The sequence below is a fragment of the Armigeres subalbatus genome, chromosome 2 (assembly GCF_024139115.2).
Source record: "Armigeres subalbatus isolate Guangzhou_Male chromosome 2, GZ_Asu_2, whole genome shotgun sequence".
Classification (NCBI taxonomy): domain Eukaryota; kingdom Metazoa; phylum Arthropoda; class Insecta; order Diptera; family Culicidae; genus Armigeres; species Armigeres subalbatus.
In genome coordinates, this window is record NC_085140.1 from 224975530 (window position 1) to 224992556 (window position 17027).

Sequence of the window (17027 nt, forward strand, 5' to 3'; positions counted from 1 at the left end):
TCTCTGGGTCCGAGGAAAACAACGAAAACCTATTAGGGAAGCGTTGGAGGGTCTTGACCTCGAATACATGTCCCTTGTCCACCAATTCTTGAAAGTAGCAGATGTTAGGATATAACCATTGTCCCCTTGTCGTACCCCATCACGAATGTCTTCTTCTTGTTGCTCATCAATGTCTGTCGTTATTCCTCTCATATTTCTTCCTCTTGTTGTCTTCCAAGAAAATATTTGTTTGTTCCGTTACAGATGAAACATCGTTAAGCATCTATACCATATAACCATTAGTATCGTAATTAGTAAATACCTTAAATCCCTTTCCTTTCCTTTTGTATTATTGTATTCCATTATTTATAAGAATCAAGATTAAAATTGTATTAGAAACATGATTTTGGCTCCGTAGCGCTTTACGGCAAATGAGCCTTTCAAATAAACAAAAGATTAAAAAAAAAAGAATCTCAGAATCTTGGAATCTCACATTCTCAGAATCTCAGAATCTCAGAATCTCAGATTTTGAATTCTTAGAATCTCGGAATCTCACATTCTCAGAATCTCAGAGTCTCAGAATCTCAGAATCTCAGAATCTCAGAATCTCAGAATCTCAGAATCTCAGAATCTCAGAATCTCAGAATCCCAGAATCTCAGAATCTCAGAATCTCAAAATCTCAGAATCTCAGAATCTCAGAATCTCAGAATCTCAGAATCTCAGAATCTCAGAATCTCAGAATCTCGAAATCTCAGAATCTCAGAATTTCAGATTTTGAATTCTTAGAATCTCGGAATCTCGGAATCTCACATTCTCAGAATCTCAGAATCTCAGAATCTCAGAATCTCAGAATCTCAGAATCTCAGAATCTCAGAATCTCAGAATCTCAGAATCTCAGAATCTCAGAATCTCAGAATCTCAGAATCTCGAAAACTCAGAATCTCAGAATCTCAGAATCTCAGAATTTCAAAATCTCAGAATCAAAGATTCTCAGATTTTGAATTTTCAGAATCTCAGAATCTCAGAATCTCTGAATCTTATAATCTCAGAATCTCAGAATCTCAGAATCCCAGAATCTCAGAATCTCAGAATCTCAAAATCTCATAATCTCGGAATCTCGGAATCTCACATTCTCAGAATCTCAGAATCTCAGAATCTCAGAATCTCAGAATCTCAGAATCTCAGAATCTCAGAATCTCAGAATCTCAGAATCTCAGAATCTCAGAATCTCAGAATCTCAGAATCTCAGAATCTCAGAATCTCAGAATCTCAGAATCTCAGAATTTCAGATTTTGAATTCTTAGAATCTCGGAATCTCGGAATCTCACATTCTCAGAATCTCAGAATCTCAGAATCTCAGAATCTCAGAATCTCAGAATCTCAGAATCTCAGAATCTCAGAATCTCAGAATCTCAGAATCTCAGAATCTCAGAATCTCAGAATCTCAGAATCTCAGAATCTCGAAATCTCAGAATCTCAGAATCAAAGATTCTCAGATTTTGAATTTTCAGAATCTCAGAATCTCTGAATCTTATAATCTCAGAATTTCAGAATCTCAGAATCCCAGAATCTCAGAATCTCAGAATCTCAAAATCTCAGAATCTCAGAATCTCAGAATCTCAGAATCTCAGAATCTCAGAATCTCAGAATCTCAGAATCTCAGAATCTCAGAATCTCAGAATCTCAGAATCTCAGAATCTCAGAATCTCAGAATCTCAGAATCTCAGAATCTCAGAATCCCAGAATCTCAGAATCTCAGAATCTCAGAATCTCAGAATCTCAGAATCTCAGAATCTCAGAATCTCAGAATCTCAGAATCTCAGAATCTCAGAATCTCAGAATCTCAGAATCTCAGAATCTCAGAATCTCAGAATCTCAGATTTTCAAATTCTCAGAATCTCAGAATCTCAGAATCTCACATTCTCAGAATCTCAGAAACTCAGAATCTCAGAACCTCAGATTCTCAAAATCTCAGAATCTCAGAATCTCTGAATCTTATAATCTCAGAATTTCAGATTCTCAGAATCTCAGAATCTCAGAATCTCAGAATCTCAGAATCTCGAAATCTCAGAATCTCAGAATCTCAGAATCTCAGAATTTCAGATTTTGAATTCTTAGAATCTCGGAATCTCGGAATCTCACATTCTCAGAATCTCAGAATCTCAGAATCTCAGAATCTCAGAATCTCAGAATCTCAGAATCTCAGAATCTCAGAATCTCAGAATCTAAGAAGCTCAGAATCTCAGAATCTCAGAATCTCAGAATCTCAGAATCTCAGAATCTCAGAATCTCAGAATCTCAGAATCACGGAATCTCAGAATGTCAGAATCTCAGAATCCCAGAATCCTAGAATCTCAGATTCTCAGATTTTGAATTCTCAGAATCTCAGAATCTTGGAATCTCACATTCTCAGAATCTCAGAATCTCAGAAGCTCAGATTTTGAATTCTTAGAATCTCGGAATTTCGGAATCTCACATTCTCAGAATCTCAGAATCTCAGAATCTCAGAATCTCAGAATCTTAGAATCTTAGAATCTCAGAATCTTAGAATCTCAGAATCTCAGAGCCTCTTAATCTCTAAAATTCAGATTCTCAGAATATCAGACTCTCAGAATCTCAGAATCTCAGAATCTCAGAATCTCAGAATCTCAGAATCTCAGAATCTCAGAATCTCAGAATCTCAGAATCTCAGAATATCAGAATCTCAGAATCTCAGATTCTCATATTTTGAATTCTCAGAATCCCAGAATCTCAGAATCTCAAAATCTCAGAATCTCAGAATATCAGAATCCCAGAATTCCAGATTTTCAGATTTTGAATTCTCAGAATCTCAGAATCTCAGAATTTCAGATTCTCAGAATCTCATAATCTCATAATCTCAGAATCTCAGAATCTCAGAATCTCAGAATCTCAGAATCTCAGAATCTCAGAATCTCAGAATCCCAGAATCTCAGAATCTTAGAATCTCAGAATCTCAGAATCTCAGAATCACGGAATCTCAGAATGTCAGAATCTCAGAATCTCAGAATCCCAGTATCCTAAAATCTCAGATTCTCAGATTTTGAATTATCAGAATCTCAGAATCTTGGAATCTCACATTCTCAGAATCTCAGATTTTGAACTCTTAGAATCTCGGAATCTCGGAATCTCACATTCTCAGAATCTCAGAATCTCAGAATCTCAGAATCTCAGAATCTCAGAATCTTAGAATCAACGGCGTATGGCAAGTAACGGAGTAATTCCTAAGCTAAGCAAGGTCACGCGACAGGCGGACCTGAAAGTAGCCAAAAAAGCCTCGGCACGGAAAGTCGAGAAGGTCCGAGTGGATAAGACCGAGAGAAAAATGGTACCTCCACCAAGGATGATACCAGAGGATCGCCAGGAGGAAGACCTGCCATGGAAGGAGGTAGTGAATCCAAGAAAGGCGAAACGAAGTCGTCAGCAGGTCGCAAGGAGTGCGACCAAAGGTGCGGAGATGGGAGAAGGTGCTAAGATGGGTAGAGCCCATGTGAAAAAGGGTGCGCCTTCCAATGGCAGTGGCAAGCGGAAGGACAGAGGCGAAGCGATTATTGTCAAGACTGAAGATAAAAGCTATGCCGATGTCCTAAAGACTATGAGAGGCACCGAGAAGCTCTCTAGCCTAGGAGGGGATTTCAACTGCATCCGAAGAACGCGCAACGGCGAGATGATTCTCGTCTTGAAGCGGGATGCTGCTCGGAAGAGTTCCGAGTATAAAACTCAAAGGTGCAGCCCAATCGGGTTGTACGCAAAGGTGACGTAGGACTACGTAGCTATACGAAATGGAGGGTATTTTTCATCATAATTTGTGTAAATTTATTAGCATTGTGGAAACTGCTCGGAGGTCAACCGAATCAAGAAACTGAAAGTAGCTCCCAGTTGGATGAACCAGCCATGGAAAAGGGACGACTCATCGGCTGCATCGCCACTGAAGCCACTCGCATAGCTTTCAGTGGATATCATCAGAATCCTATAGGACATTAGAAGACATTATGCTCAAAAATGTCCGGAATAAAGGAAAAATAAGCAGAATCGGATGTGGCGCGAAACCAAACAAAAATATATTAATTTGCAACTTTCGACTTCCGCACGCGATGGAAGCGTACATGCATCGTTTTCTATAGCGCTGGTGGCAAAGTGAGCGGGAATTCAGAAATAAATTACAAACAGGTTTTGGCCGTTGGAAAAATTGTTTACCCAGACAAACAGACTGTTCGGCTGCTTAAACGACAATGACGATTTTGGAATGATTTGTTTTTAATAATGCGCCATTTGAAAAACTATGGCAGCTAAATGACATTTTTCACTAAAGTGGCGTCGTCATCGATTTGGCCGTCGTCGACGGAAAGTGAAATTTTCTGGCAAGATTCTTTTGTTTTGTTTCGTTAGTCATTAGAAATGATATCGATTTTTTCCGGGTTACCATCGTTTGGCGACGACAGAAAGTTGCCCTTTGGTAGCACAACCACAAGCGCGCGTCGGAGGGAGATGATGCAATGAGTTTGTTCAAATGGATGGCGTCAGTAGCAGTCAAATGGAATTTCCTCACAATATTTTGATTTGTTGTTGAGGTTGAATGACGACCACCAACGCAGACTTCCACCACCAAATTTTCAGCATCGGCACTGGCGGTGCGGGATCGCCACAGTGCTATTTTATGATCGACCCTTTCTTCATATGAAATGCTGGTTCGTTGAGGTTGAATGATCTGCAGCAACACATCGAGCACCACCACCAATGCGATGGATTTTCTTTGAAAATGTTATTAGCGCCTCCGTGATGCTGTGTTCGCTCCGCAGCGATCGCTTTGATGCGTCTGCTCTGCGTGAAACATTGTTCAAACCAAGATGAATACACCACTAGGTGTTCCAATCTGTCAAATTCACGATTCAGCCATCTTGGATTTTAGTATGGGAGAGCCAGCCGGTTTGTTTATGTTTTGCACCGAAAATGAATTTTTCACCCCCGCCTTCTCCTCGTCCTTAAATTGGGCACATTGAAACACCTAGCTGTGTATTCATCTTGGTTCAAACTGAGGATTAGATCCAAACCCGCAAGTGACTGATTTTTGATGTCTGTGCAAGTGATGCATGTACGTGATTGGTTGGTTGATCTATTTACAAACTTTTTATCAATTATCGATTATAAATAGTTAAGAATCAGTATTTTCAAATAAATAAGAAGAAGCGTTGACTCTTCCTTGATCGAATGGTCCAAAAAAATTGAAAATCCATCCAGAAACGGCTTAGATATTCAAGTTTAAAGTCTATCATATTTTCGTGACGGTCCCCGATTTTCGCAATCGTAAAGTGTACCCCAATATAGAAAACACAGACGTAGTCCTACGTCAAAAAGTTGACGGAGGAGGTCCTGGGTGACGGGGTTCAGGTTAGAACCCTGTGCCCAGTCTTGAACATCCAGTGCAACGGCATGGATGAGATAACCGAAGCCGGAGACCTGGTAGTCGCACTGAAGGATCAGTGCAATGTCGAGCTCCAGGAATCCACGATTTGGTTACGCAAAGGCTTTGCGGGAATGCAGGTTGCCTCATTCCAAGTACCTATGACCGAGGCTAAGAAGGTGCTGGATAAGGTAAAACTGAAGGTGGGCTGGTCGGTGTGCTCGCTGAGCACAAGCCAACCCAATCAGGCATGTTACAGGTGCCTTGGCCACGGTCATAAGTCCTATGACTGTAAGGGACCTGACCGTAGTAAGCTGTGCTGTAGGTGCGGAGCCGAAAACCACCAGGCTCGCACCTGCCGGTCTGCACCAAGATGTCTGATCTGTCCTCCGGGGGCAGACAACAGGCATCTTACCGGTGCTCAGGCCTGTCCGGCCTCTAGAAGGGTCCAGACATGCAAGTAACACAGCTAAACTTGAACCACTGCGAGGCGGCCCAACTGCTGCTACAACAGTCGGTTATCGAGTGTAAAGCTGATGTTGCCTTGCTGTCCGACCCATACCGCATCCCTGCTGGGAACGGCAGTTGGATTGCGGACAAGTCCGGTATGGTGGGAATTTGGACTTGTGGGCGATACCCCATCCAGAAGATAATATCTTCTCCCGACGATGAGGGTTTTGTCATAGCAAAGGTAAACGGAGTTTACTTTTGTAGCTGCTACTGTCCTCCTAGATGTAGTATAGAGCAGTACACTAGGGTAGTTGATATTCTTGCGGCGAAACTAACTGGCCTTAAACCAGTAGTTGTAGCAGGTGACTTCAATGCGTGGACAGTGGACTGGGGTTCCCGGTTCACTAACGCTAGAGGTTATATCCTGCTAGAGTCACTAGCGGTATTGAACGTGGTTCTGCTGAACGAAGGTCAAGTGCCAACGTTTAGAGGACCAAGCGGTGATTCATATATCGACGTCACCTTCTGCAGCGCAGGATGGACCGAAGAACCATGATGGATGGTCCACGAGGGTCATACTTCTAGCGACCAACAGGAGGTACGTTTTATGGTCGAGTATACCCGGAAAAGTACGACGAGAAGGGGTGGTGCAACTGATCCCGGATGGCGCACCTCACAGTTCAATCAAGAACTGTTGGAGGAGGCGCTGCGCTGGGAAAGTAGGACAACAGGACTGAGCGGTAACGAACTGACAGAGGTACCAACACGTGCCTGTGATAAAGCGATGCCAAGGAAGACCCAGCCCTCAGGCAATCGACAACCAGCGTACGATCGCAGATCTTCGTAGAACCTGTCTTAGAGCTAAAAGAAGGTTGCGACGTGCTAGAACGGACGCTGAGGGATTCGATAGACGTGGGGTATTCCAGACAGCGAGCAGAGCTCTGAACTACGAGATTAAATGTAGCAAGCGAGCCTGCTTTGAACAGCTGTGCAGGATGGCGAATGACACCCCATGGGGAGATGCATACGGGATAGTGATGTCTAGGACCAATAACACACCTCCTGAAAGATCCCCAGAGATGTTAGCCGGAATAGTAGAGGGATTGTTTCCGAGACATGAACCATCGGACTGGCCCGCTACTCCGTACGAGTCAGCTGTCGTGGTACCGCTAGTGGCTAACGAAGAGCTTATTGTAGCCGCAAGAAAACTTAAGCTCAATAAGGTGCCAGGCGCGAATGGTATTCCAAACCTGGCCCTTAAACACGCCATTCTTGCCGATCCAGATATGTTCAGGAGCTGCCTCCAGAGATGCATGGACGAAGGAAACTTCCCAGATCGATGGAAACGGCAGAAATTGGTGCTATTACCGAAGACTGGCAAACAGCCGGGCGGGGGACCCTGCTGCATACAGACCAATTTGCCTTCTTGACACAGCTGGGAAGCTGCTAGAGAGGGTCATCCTGAATAGATTGTCGGCCTATACAGAGTGTGCTGATGGATTATCCAGCAACCAGTATGGTTTCCGTAAGAGCCGTTCTACCATCGGAGCAATTCGAGCGGTAACGGATACGGCCAAGATAGCGAGAGGTTTAAACAGAAGAGATATTAGGTACTGCACGTTGATTACACTTGATGTAAAAAACGCGTTCAACAATGCTAGCTGGGCAGGATACTGAAAAGTTATTTTCAGAACATGGTGCTGCTATACGACACGGATGCTGGTCAAAAGTCAATCGTAATGTCTGCGGGTGTTCCACATGGATCGATCCTCGGACCGGTTCTGTGGAATATTATGTACGGCGGAGTATTACGCTTAAGTCTCCCGGCCGGTGTGATGATTGAAGGCTTGGCGGATGACGTAATGCTGGAGGTAACAGGAGACACTCTCGACGAAGTCAGACTGAAGGCTTCATACGCGATTGGCAGAGTGGAGGAATGGCTCAACTCGAGACGGTTGTTCCTTGCACACCACAAGACGGAAGTCGTGGTGGTGCATAACCGCTACGGGTTGCAGCAAGCGAGGATAAGAGTAGGGACATTTATTTAGTTAAGAGTAGGGACCTGCACAGTTAACTCCGTGAGGTCTCTTAAGCATCTGGGCGTGATTATCGACGATAAGCTCAATTTTACGAGCCACGTCCATTATGCATGTCAGCGGGCTTCATTGGCGATAAAATCTTTATCACGAATGATGTCCAACAGATCGGCGGTAGAGGGATTGTTTCCGAGTGCGTAGGCTGATAGCTAGCGTAGCATTGTCTATCATCCGTTATGGCGTGCCGGCATGAGCCGTAGCTCTAAAAGCCGAGTATAATGTAAAGAAATTGAGCAGAGTACACCGGCTGATGTGCCTACGTGTCGCGAGCGCATATCGCACCATATCATATGAGGCGGTGTGCGTCATTGCTGGGATGATTGACATTCTCCTAGAGGAAGATGTGGAGTGCTACAACGAAAGGGACTCGGTGCAAGTGCGACGTGTCAAGAGAGCAGCCTCGTTGGTCAAATGACAAAGAGCACGGGACACCGCAGTCAAAGGTCGTTGGACCCACAGACTAATTCCGGATGTGTCCAACTGGGTTGATAGGAAGCATGGTCAAGTCAACTTCCACCTAACACAGGTGTTGTCTGAACATGGTTGCTTCGCAGGTTCTGCGAAGTGTCCTGAATGTGTAGGTGAGGTAGAGTCGGCAGAGCATGTGATGTTCGCATGCCCGCGATTCGAGGTAGAACGCGATTCGAGGTAGAATTCGAGGTAGAATGCCATGCTGCTTGTTAGTGGTATGGATACAACCCCGGAAAACCTCGTCGAGAGGATGTGCCGGGAGGAAGCTATAGGGAATGCGGTGAACACAGCATCTCAACAGATTATGTCGAAACTGCAGCCCTGTTGGCGTCTTGAACAAAACCAACGAGTGCAGTAAGGTCACCTGTGATGCAGTGAACACTTTGCTCACCCCAACAACCAACATGTCGCGGGTGGGCTGCGGGGACCTCAGTATGTAGATATAGAGGTCATTGCGGTTCATGCGCGGTGGTTGTTGTCGGGGTGCTCGTCTCCAACGTGAGACTAGGTTACTATCATAGCTTGCGATCGACGGGTGGTGAGGTAGCCACCCTTGAAGTCGATGTTGTGTGTATTAACGTCAAGTGCGTTAGCATAGGCGTGAGCGTTCTCAATAGTCCCCCCCTGATGTATTGCTTAATTGCGGGCCGGGGGTACGGTTGGAATTCATTAATTTCCCGGTTAATCCGAACTTTCACAGCTTTTTAAATACCACCTGAAATTTCTTTGATTTTTTGTGAATTTTTTTGTGTGGTTAACTCATTATTTCATTGACTTCCTTCCTTCAGCCTTAAACGACTAAAACCAAACCGTGTAAAAAAACATGGGTGTACAACCACCCTAACAAGAAGAGATTGATGGGATTGTTTGAAATAGGTAAAAATATAAATAATTTTATTATATAGGGGAACAGACGGCTTTGGCAGGTTTTGTTCTATTATTGGCAGGGAGTTTTTGTCGACCGAATTTTATGAAATTTGGTCACAATATTCTTTGATATGCACAATCAGTCATAAAAAAAACCCCTAGATGAAAAGCTCATTTAAATACTGGGAAATTTATCCGTTATTGAAAAATTTTATCATACAGATTTCACATACAGATTTTTGAATTATAATACAGATGAAAAATATTTTTAACTTCCGAAATACAGATTTAAATGTGGCAACACTGGCTCCGCTTCGAATCGGGTAAGCAGGTGGCACCGCCCCTGGCAATCGAAGCGTTTGAGCCATCTAGAGGACCAGCTCCACTTCCATCCGGATGATCGGGTGGTACCAACCCGGTCATTGAAATTCGTTAAAATTTAATTAGAGGGAAATCAGCTGCTGAAAGGAATCAGAAAGAACCGTACTCTAAAACAGAGAGAATGGTCGTTTGCTAGAATTTGATGAGATTTTCCGAATTAGCACCTCCTCATGTTCCGGAAATAGAACGGAGAAAATTGATCCTTATTCTATATTTTCTAATCAAAGAGTCAAACTGGGTTTTTCCAGGTACATTTGGAATCAAACCAGACCTCAAGGTATTCATAAGTCAAAAATTGGTAATGTTATCTTGCAAACAGCACAAGAACTCGATCTCTAAACTGCCGTCATACGCATATTTGTCCCATGTTTGCTGGAATTTGTTATGAACATGAGACAGTTATGCATATAATGGCAGTAAATGTCATATGTAATAATGGCATAACCAGTCATATTATCTAGGGTACTTTGCAATGGTACTTGCAAGACATCCGCACATGGACTTCTCAGAGAGATCATGGCATCATATGCAAGTTGTCTGTGTGCATCGTCCTTCCAAACATTTTTCAATATCTTTAACATAGAAATGATAAAGCAAGGGACTCAGACATGATCTTGGAGAAGGCTAATGGATTCAGGATTCAGGATTCAGGATTCAGAGTTCTGGCCTAAATATCTCCTTTTTTCCTATTGTGCACTGGTGTCGTTCATTTATGTATATTTGCTAAAAATAAATTACTAGCGAATGCAGATCGACTGCCTTGATTTCGATTCAGGTAGGGTAATTCGCCAAATGCTGAACGGCTAATTTCTTCGCCTATTGTTGAACGCACGTGCATTTCTTAAGGGAGTTCAACAATAGGCGACAAAATTAGCCGTTCAACATTTGGCGGTTTCCCCTAGTATGTTAAGTAGAATTCATTAGCATCATGTGACAACGGACGAAGATATATAATTATAACAATTGTAATTTATTTCAGTTGTCTAGTGGAAATGAAAATGCTAAAGACAAGGACGAAAATATATCAATCAAGCTAACAATGGAAAATGATTCACAAACTAATAAACAAGCCGATTCGGGTAAGTAAGTTTTCCCAAAGTTTTTTTTTTTTATCTAGAACGGTGATAATTCCCTACGAAGGCTAATTGGGGTCATCAGCAAGCGCTTCGACTTGTATTGTACGCAATTCTTATTTCAAAAACGCAACCGTTAATGCGAGAACCATCAGTGAAATATCTGTTGTTGCAATTAACATGTTCATATTTTTCTGAAAAAAGGGAGGGAATAGAAAGATTTCGAAGATGATCTGGTATTCCTTGAATAGCCTGTTTCATGGACAGATCGTATTCAATTGAGAAACTGTCATTGGTGAAGTCAACTCGAGGGGGGGGGGTATAACATGGAAGACAAAGATCTGACGATATGTAGTTAAGATAAACTCTTAAGAATCTTGACCGATGAACCAGTTCAAGCATATTATCGAAGCTATGTAAGACAAGTGTGTTAATTGTTCCACATTTGATTAGTATTATTAATGAGAGCTCCCAGTAACGGTGCTTTAAAGGAGTGACTCCAGCAAGCACCTCCAGGCTCATGTTATGCGTTGAATGCATACAGCCAAGGGCAATACGCAACGATATTGAATTCGTTCCTATTTAATTAGGTGGCAATCAGCTGCTGAGAGGAAGCAGAAGGAGTCGTACTCTAAAACAGGGAGAATAGTCGTTCTATATAGTTTGATGAGGTCTTCCGGGTGAGCACCCCACCATGTTCCGGAGATAGAACGTAGAAAATGGATCCTTTTCCGGCATTTCTCTATCAAATACTCAATATGAAGTCTCCAGGTGCATTTAGAATCAAACACGACCCCAAGGTATTTAGAAGATAAAGATTGGTTGATGTCATCTTTCAACAGCTTTAGTTTCAGTTGAGCAGGGTACCGCTTCTTAGTAAACACAACCAACTGAGTTTTTTGCGGTGAAAACTCGATCCCCAAATGTCTGGCCCAAACAGTCAGATTATCTAGGGTACTTTGCAATGGTCCTTGCAAGACAGCTGCACTTCTTCTTCTTCTTCTTATTGGCATTACATCCCCACACTGGGACAGAGCCGCCTCGCAGCTTAGTGTTCATTAAGCAATTCCACAGTTATTAACTGCGAAGTTTTCTAAGCCAGGTTACCATTTTTGCATACGTATATCATGAGGCTAGCACGATGATACTTTTATGCCCAGGGAAGTCGAGACAATTTCCCATCCGAAAATTGCCTAGACCGGCACCGGGAATCGAACCCAGCCACCCTCAGCATGGTATTGCTTTGTAGCCGCGCGCCTTACCGCACGGCTAAGGAGGGCCCCATATAGGGCCCCATACAGCTGCACTTGGACCTCTTAGAGAGACCACGGCATCAGCTGCAAGTTGTCTGAGCGTGCATTGTCCTTCCAAACAATTATCAATATCTTCAACATAGAAATTATAAAGCAAGGGACTTGAACATGAACCTTGGGGGAGACCCATGTAGCTATTTCTGGAAGTTGTCAGAGTGCCGAGTGTAAAGTTCATTTGTTTTTCTGACAACAAATTGTACAAGAAATTATTCAAAATAACGGGCAATCGGGTGTTTGGTTTCGCGCCACCTCCGATTCTGCTTATTTTTCCTTTATTCCGGATATTTTTGAGCATAATGTCTTCTAGGATTCTGATGATATCCACTGAAAGATAGACGAGTGGCTTCAGTGGCGATGCGGTCGTTCCTTTTCCATGGCTGGTTCATCCAACTGGGAGCTACTTTCAGTTTCTTGATTCGGTTGACCTCCGAGCAGTTTGCACAATGCTAATAAATTGATACAAATTATGATAAAAAATACCCTCCATTTCGTATAGCTACGTAGCCCTACGTCACCTTTGCGTACAACCCGATTGGGCTGCACCTTTGAGTTTTTGTAGATGGGACACACGACACCTTCCATTCACTCCTGCGGCAGAACCTCATTCTCCCAAACCTTGGTAATCACCCAGTGCAGCGCCCTAGCCAGTGCATCACCACCGTGTTTAAACAGCTCTCCTGGTAGTTAGTCAACTCCAGACCCAAGCAACCAGAAGTTCGGATAAGAAGGGCTATTTTGGCTTAATCAGCTTTCATTTTAAGTAATTTTTAGTATGGTGGGAGCGTAAAAGTGAACTTTAAAGTTCCGTTAAGGATGCTTGGAACTTGATGTGAACCATAGTGAACCAATTAGTTCGGTTAAGAGTAAATTCAAGTAAAATCTGAACTTCTGGTTGCTTGGGGAGGCTTTTTTGTTTTTCAGCCAGCCGATCTCCTCCTGGATTTCCTGGAGATTCGGAGCTGGAAGACGCATGTCCTGCGCGCGTGCTCCTAGGTTCATTACCATACCGCCACCGTTGTCTGCCATATCGCCATTCAGGTGCTCTTCGTAGTGCAGCCTTTGGATCACCTTATGCTCGTTTGTAAGAAGGTTCCCGTTTATGTCCTTACACATATCGGGCTGTGGCACGTGGCCCTTACGTGAACGGTTCAACTTCTCATAGAACTTTCGTGCGTTATTAGCGCGGTATAGTTCCTCCGTCTCTTCACGGTCTCGATCTTCCTGCTGACGCTGTTTCCTCCGGAAAATCTAGTTTTTTTTTGTCCCGCGCCCGTTTGTGTCGTGCCTCGTTCGCCCTCATGTGGTGTTGCAGCAATCTCGCCCACGCTGCGTTCTTCTCCTGAACTAACTGCTCACATTCGCCGTCATACCAGTCGTTTCTCTGATCCGGAGCCACCGTGCATAGTCGGTTGCGGTGCTTCAAATGGCGGATCGAATATCTCTCCAGCCATCTTCAAGAGATGCTGCGCCTAGCTACTCTTCCGTTGGGAGTGCCACTTCCAGCTGCTGCGCGTAGTCTTGGGCTAGTCTACCGTCTTGTAGCCGCCCAATGTTTAGCCGTGGTGGACGACTCCGACGCGTGTTGTTCACCGTTGAGAGTTTTAAACGCAGACATACTGCAACGAGGTAGTGGTCGGACTCAATATTCGCACTGTGGTAAGTGCGTACGTTCGTGATCTCGGAGAAGAATTTACCGTCGGTTAGAACGTGGTCGATTTGGTTCTCCGTTACTTGATTAGGTGATTTCCATGTGGCCTTGTGGATATTCTTGCGGGGGAAGAAAGTGCTTCGGACTACCATTCCGCGGGAGGCTGCAAAGTTTATGCATCGTTGGCCGGTTTATGCAGAATATCCGGTCCGATGACCGGTCTATACATTTCCTCTCTTCCTACCTGAGCGTTCATGTCACCGATGACGATTTTGACGTCCCGCAGTGGGCATCCACCGTATGTCTGCTCAAGTTGTGCATAGAACGCTTCTTTCTCGTCGTCGGGTCTTCCTTCGTGTGGGCAGTGCATGTTGATGATGCTATAGTTGAAGAAACGGCCTTTTATCCTCAGCTTGCACATCCTTGCGTTAATTGGCTGCCACCCAATCACGCGGTGGCGCATCTTTCCTTGCACTATGAAGCCGGTTCCCAGCTCGTTGGTGGTGCCACAGCTTTTTTAGAAGGTAGTCGCTCGATGCCCGCTTTTCCACACTTTCTTTCCTGTCCAGCAGATTTCCTGCAGCGCTACGATATCGAAGTTGCGGGGATGTAATTCATCGTAGATTATCCTGTCGCAACCTGCGAAGCCTAGCGACTTGCAGTTCCATGTTCCAAGCTTCCAAGTCGTATTATCTTCTATGTCGTTCGTAATGGTTGTTTTTAAAGGCGGCTTATTGGGCCTGCGCAAACCTCCTGTCTCGTCGGAGGGCCGTCGTCGTGTCAGGGCTGTTTAGCGTCTCACCTAACACCAGGACTTGGACTTGTGCATTTTGAGCTTCATACGGTCGCTTTGGCGGAGACTACTTGCGGATACATGCAGCTTTTTAAAGAGGTTTAACAGAGCCCACTGTCAAACCCCAACACATCCTAGGCAGGCGGCACAACTCGCAGATGGCCTGGAGAAGGATTGTCAAGCCCTTGAGCATAGTCCCTGCTGTCCCGATCAATTCAGTAGTTTTCAAGTCCATAAGGGTCAGACAGGCAGAATTTCACTTCTGTGTATATAGATATTATTTATTAATCATCGTTCCGAATATTTTTCGTTCTCTATACAATTCTTCAATTTATAGTCTATCACGGAGTAGAAACCACAAATTGTATGATCTTCTTCTTCTTCTTCTTCTTCTTCTTCTTCTTCGTTGGCATTACATCCCCCACTGAGACATTGTCACCTCGCAGCTTAGTGTTCATTAAGCACTTCCACAGTTACTAACTGCGAGGTTTCTAAGGCTTCCAATCCGGAAATTGTCCAGACCGGCACCGGGAATCGAACCCTGCCACCCCAGCATGGTCTTGCTTTGTAGCCGCGCATCTTACCGCACGGCTAAGGAGGGCCCCTGCGAATTGTATGATCATAATTCTCAAATTCATGTTCGTTTTGTTGCTATAATAGGTAAAACATGATTTTTTTTTCGTAATGCGGGCGTCTTACCTATTGCTACCTAGTCTGAATTATGGTTTAGAAAGACTTCAAAATTGATGTTTAGTTCATTCATATACCAGCTCTAAAATGCCTGTATGAATTATATGTTTCTATGGAAATTGTTATATACTTTTACTCTGAATTACTCTTAAACATGTCAAAACTACAAATAATTTATTTTTCAGGACCAGAAGACTCATCTGATGATGAAGACGCACGAGACCTGGAAGGAAAAACGTATACCAAGGCAGGCTTTGAGGTACATTCGGTTTAAGAAATAAAACAGTTTAATAATAAGATTTTTTGTAATTTTACAGATTGATCGAGCATCTGCAGGTAACATTAAAAGGACTAAAGAAGAAATTTCGTTAGATACAGAAGAAGAAGATTGTTTCGGTTATACTTCCAGTGAGTGTTAATATTTTATTGAACTGGCGGTGATATTTGCTTTCCCGTACCTTATTAAATGCGGTGAGAAAACGCATAAGAGATGTCAAAAAAGTACCTATGGGTGATATTATTTTTTTGTACATGTCAACAATTCATATTTGTGTCATTATTATGCGTAATGTCGAAGAAAATTCACACACACGCACACTCACACGCACAGACACACACGCACAAGCACGCACGCGCACACGCACACAGTATTCAATTTAATAAAAAAATAAGAAGTCCGGTAAAGCACATGTATGATAATAATAATGTATTATAATGTAAATTAGTTTAAACATTTGAAACGTTTTTCATCTCTCATAAGTGCTATGTCGACATCTTATCTGCTTTTGTCAATATATTTTATAATTCTCGAGAATGGAAATACCACCACTATTTAAATTTATCTTTCCTCTCCTTTCTTTCTTTTAAAACGATAGTGGGAGATGTGAGATGAAGAGCTGGCTGATATTCTGTTATTATTTTTAGAGAAAATAAAAAAACGTTACTCGGCACTAGGACAAGTAATTCATCATTCAGTTGATCGAAGTAGTGGCTGTGCATTAGGCATTTCTCTTGCAGGACATCGAGATAGAACAAAAATGGCATGCTTCATTGCAGGGATTAATCCCAAAGGCTCAGCTGCTGCAGCTCCATTTGAAATTGGTGATGAAATTCTTGAGGTGCGTGCTAGCTTATTTAAGAAAACAAATTATATACAGTAGTTTTTATAGGATATATGTTTCGATTTACATGAAATTCCACAACTTTTCAAATAACACCTTGTAACAAAAAAATTTCTTGATTCGAGATAAAACCAAAAATTAATCAAAATTTGGGTTCGCGGTGAAAGTATTTTGAGAAAAAATGGAACTCGACAAAGAACAAATGTTTTCATATAGACAGGACAAATGTTTTCATGTAGAATTTGAAATGTTCAAAACCAGAGTATTATAACACTTTGTATTTTCAATTACCTAACTTACGGGTATTATACACAAAGAAATCATTTTAGTGTTCTACTGTTCTGTTCTAATGTATTCTAAATTGTTCTAAAGGTCAGATCGTTTTGTATACCAAGGGTCTGTCTCATTTGGAGAATTAAACTTAAAAGTGACAGTTCGAAAATTAGCAAATAACCCAATCATAAGAATGGCTGGTGCTACCCAGCAATTCCAATAAGACATCGATGCAAAATGATTCGATATCTGTCAAAAGTAATCTTAATCTGCGAGCAGGGTTATTCGATAATTACTGAAATGTCACTTTTAATTTTTATTTCAGTTTAATTCTCCATTTGAGTGATATAATTTCTTCAAACAAGTTATTTGAACAAAACATAAATCAAATCATATGATATTTGATGCTTACAACAAACTACTTCCAAAGTTGGTTCTTCTCACCATATGTC

At 42.7% G+C, this 17027-nt stretch overlaps 1 protein-coding gene across 4 annotated transcripts in view; it reads left to right on the forward strand.

Annotated features, from left to right (window-relative positions):
* LOC134211769 (inactivation-no-after-potential D protein) overlaps positions 1-17027 on the forward strand; it is a 291678-nt gene that overhangs the window by 179298 nt on the left and 95353 nt on the right. For all 4 annotated transcript variants that reach the window (XM_062688989.1, XM_062688990.1, XM_062688991.1 and 1 more), the window contains 4 exons: positions 10644-10743; positions 15367-15440; positions 15499-15589; positions 16106-16299. In XM_062688989.1, coding sequence (XP_062544973.1) covers positions 10644-10743; positions 15367-15440; positions 15499-15589; positions 16106-16299 — 459 coding nt within the window. The remainder of the gene's footprint in view (positions 1-10643; positions 10744-15366; positions 15441-15498; positions 15590-16105; positions 16300-17027) is intronic.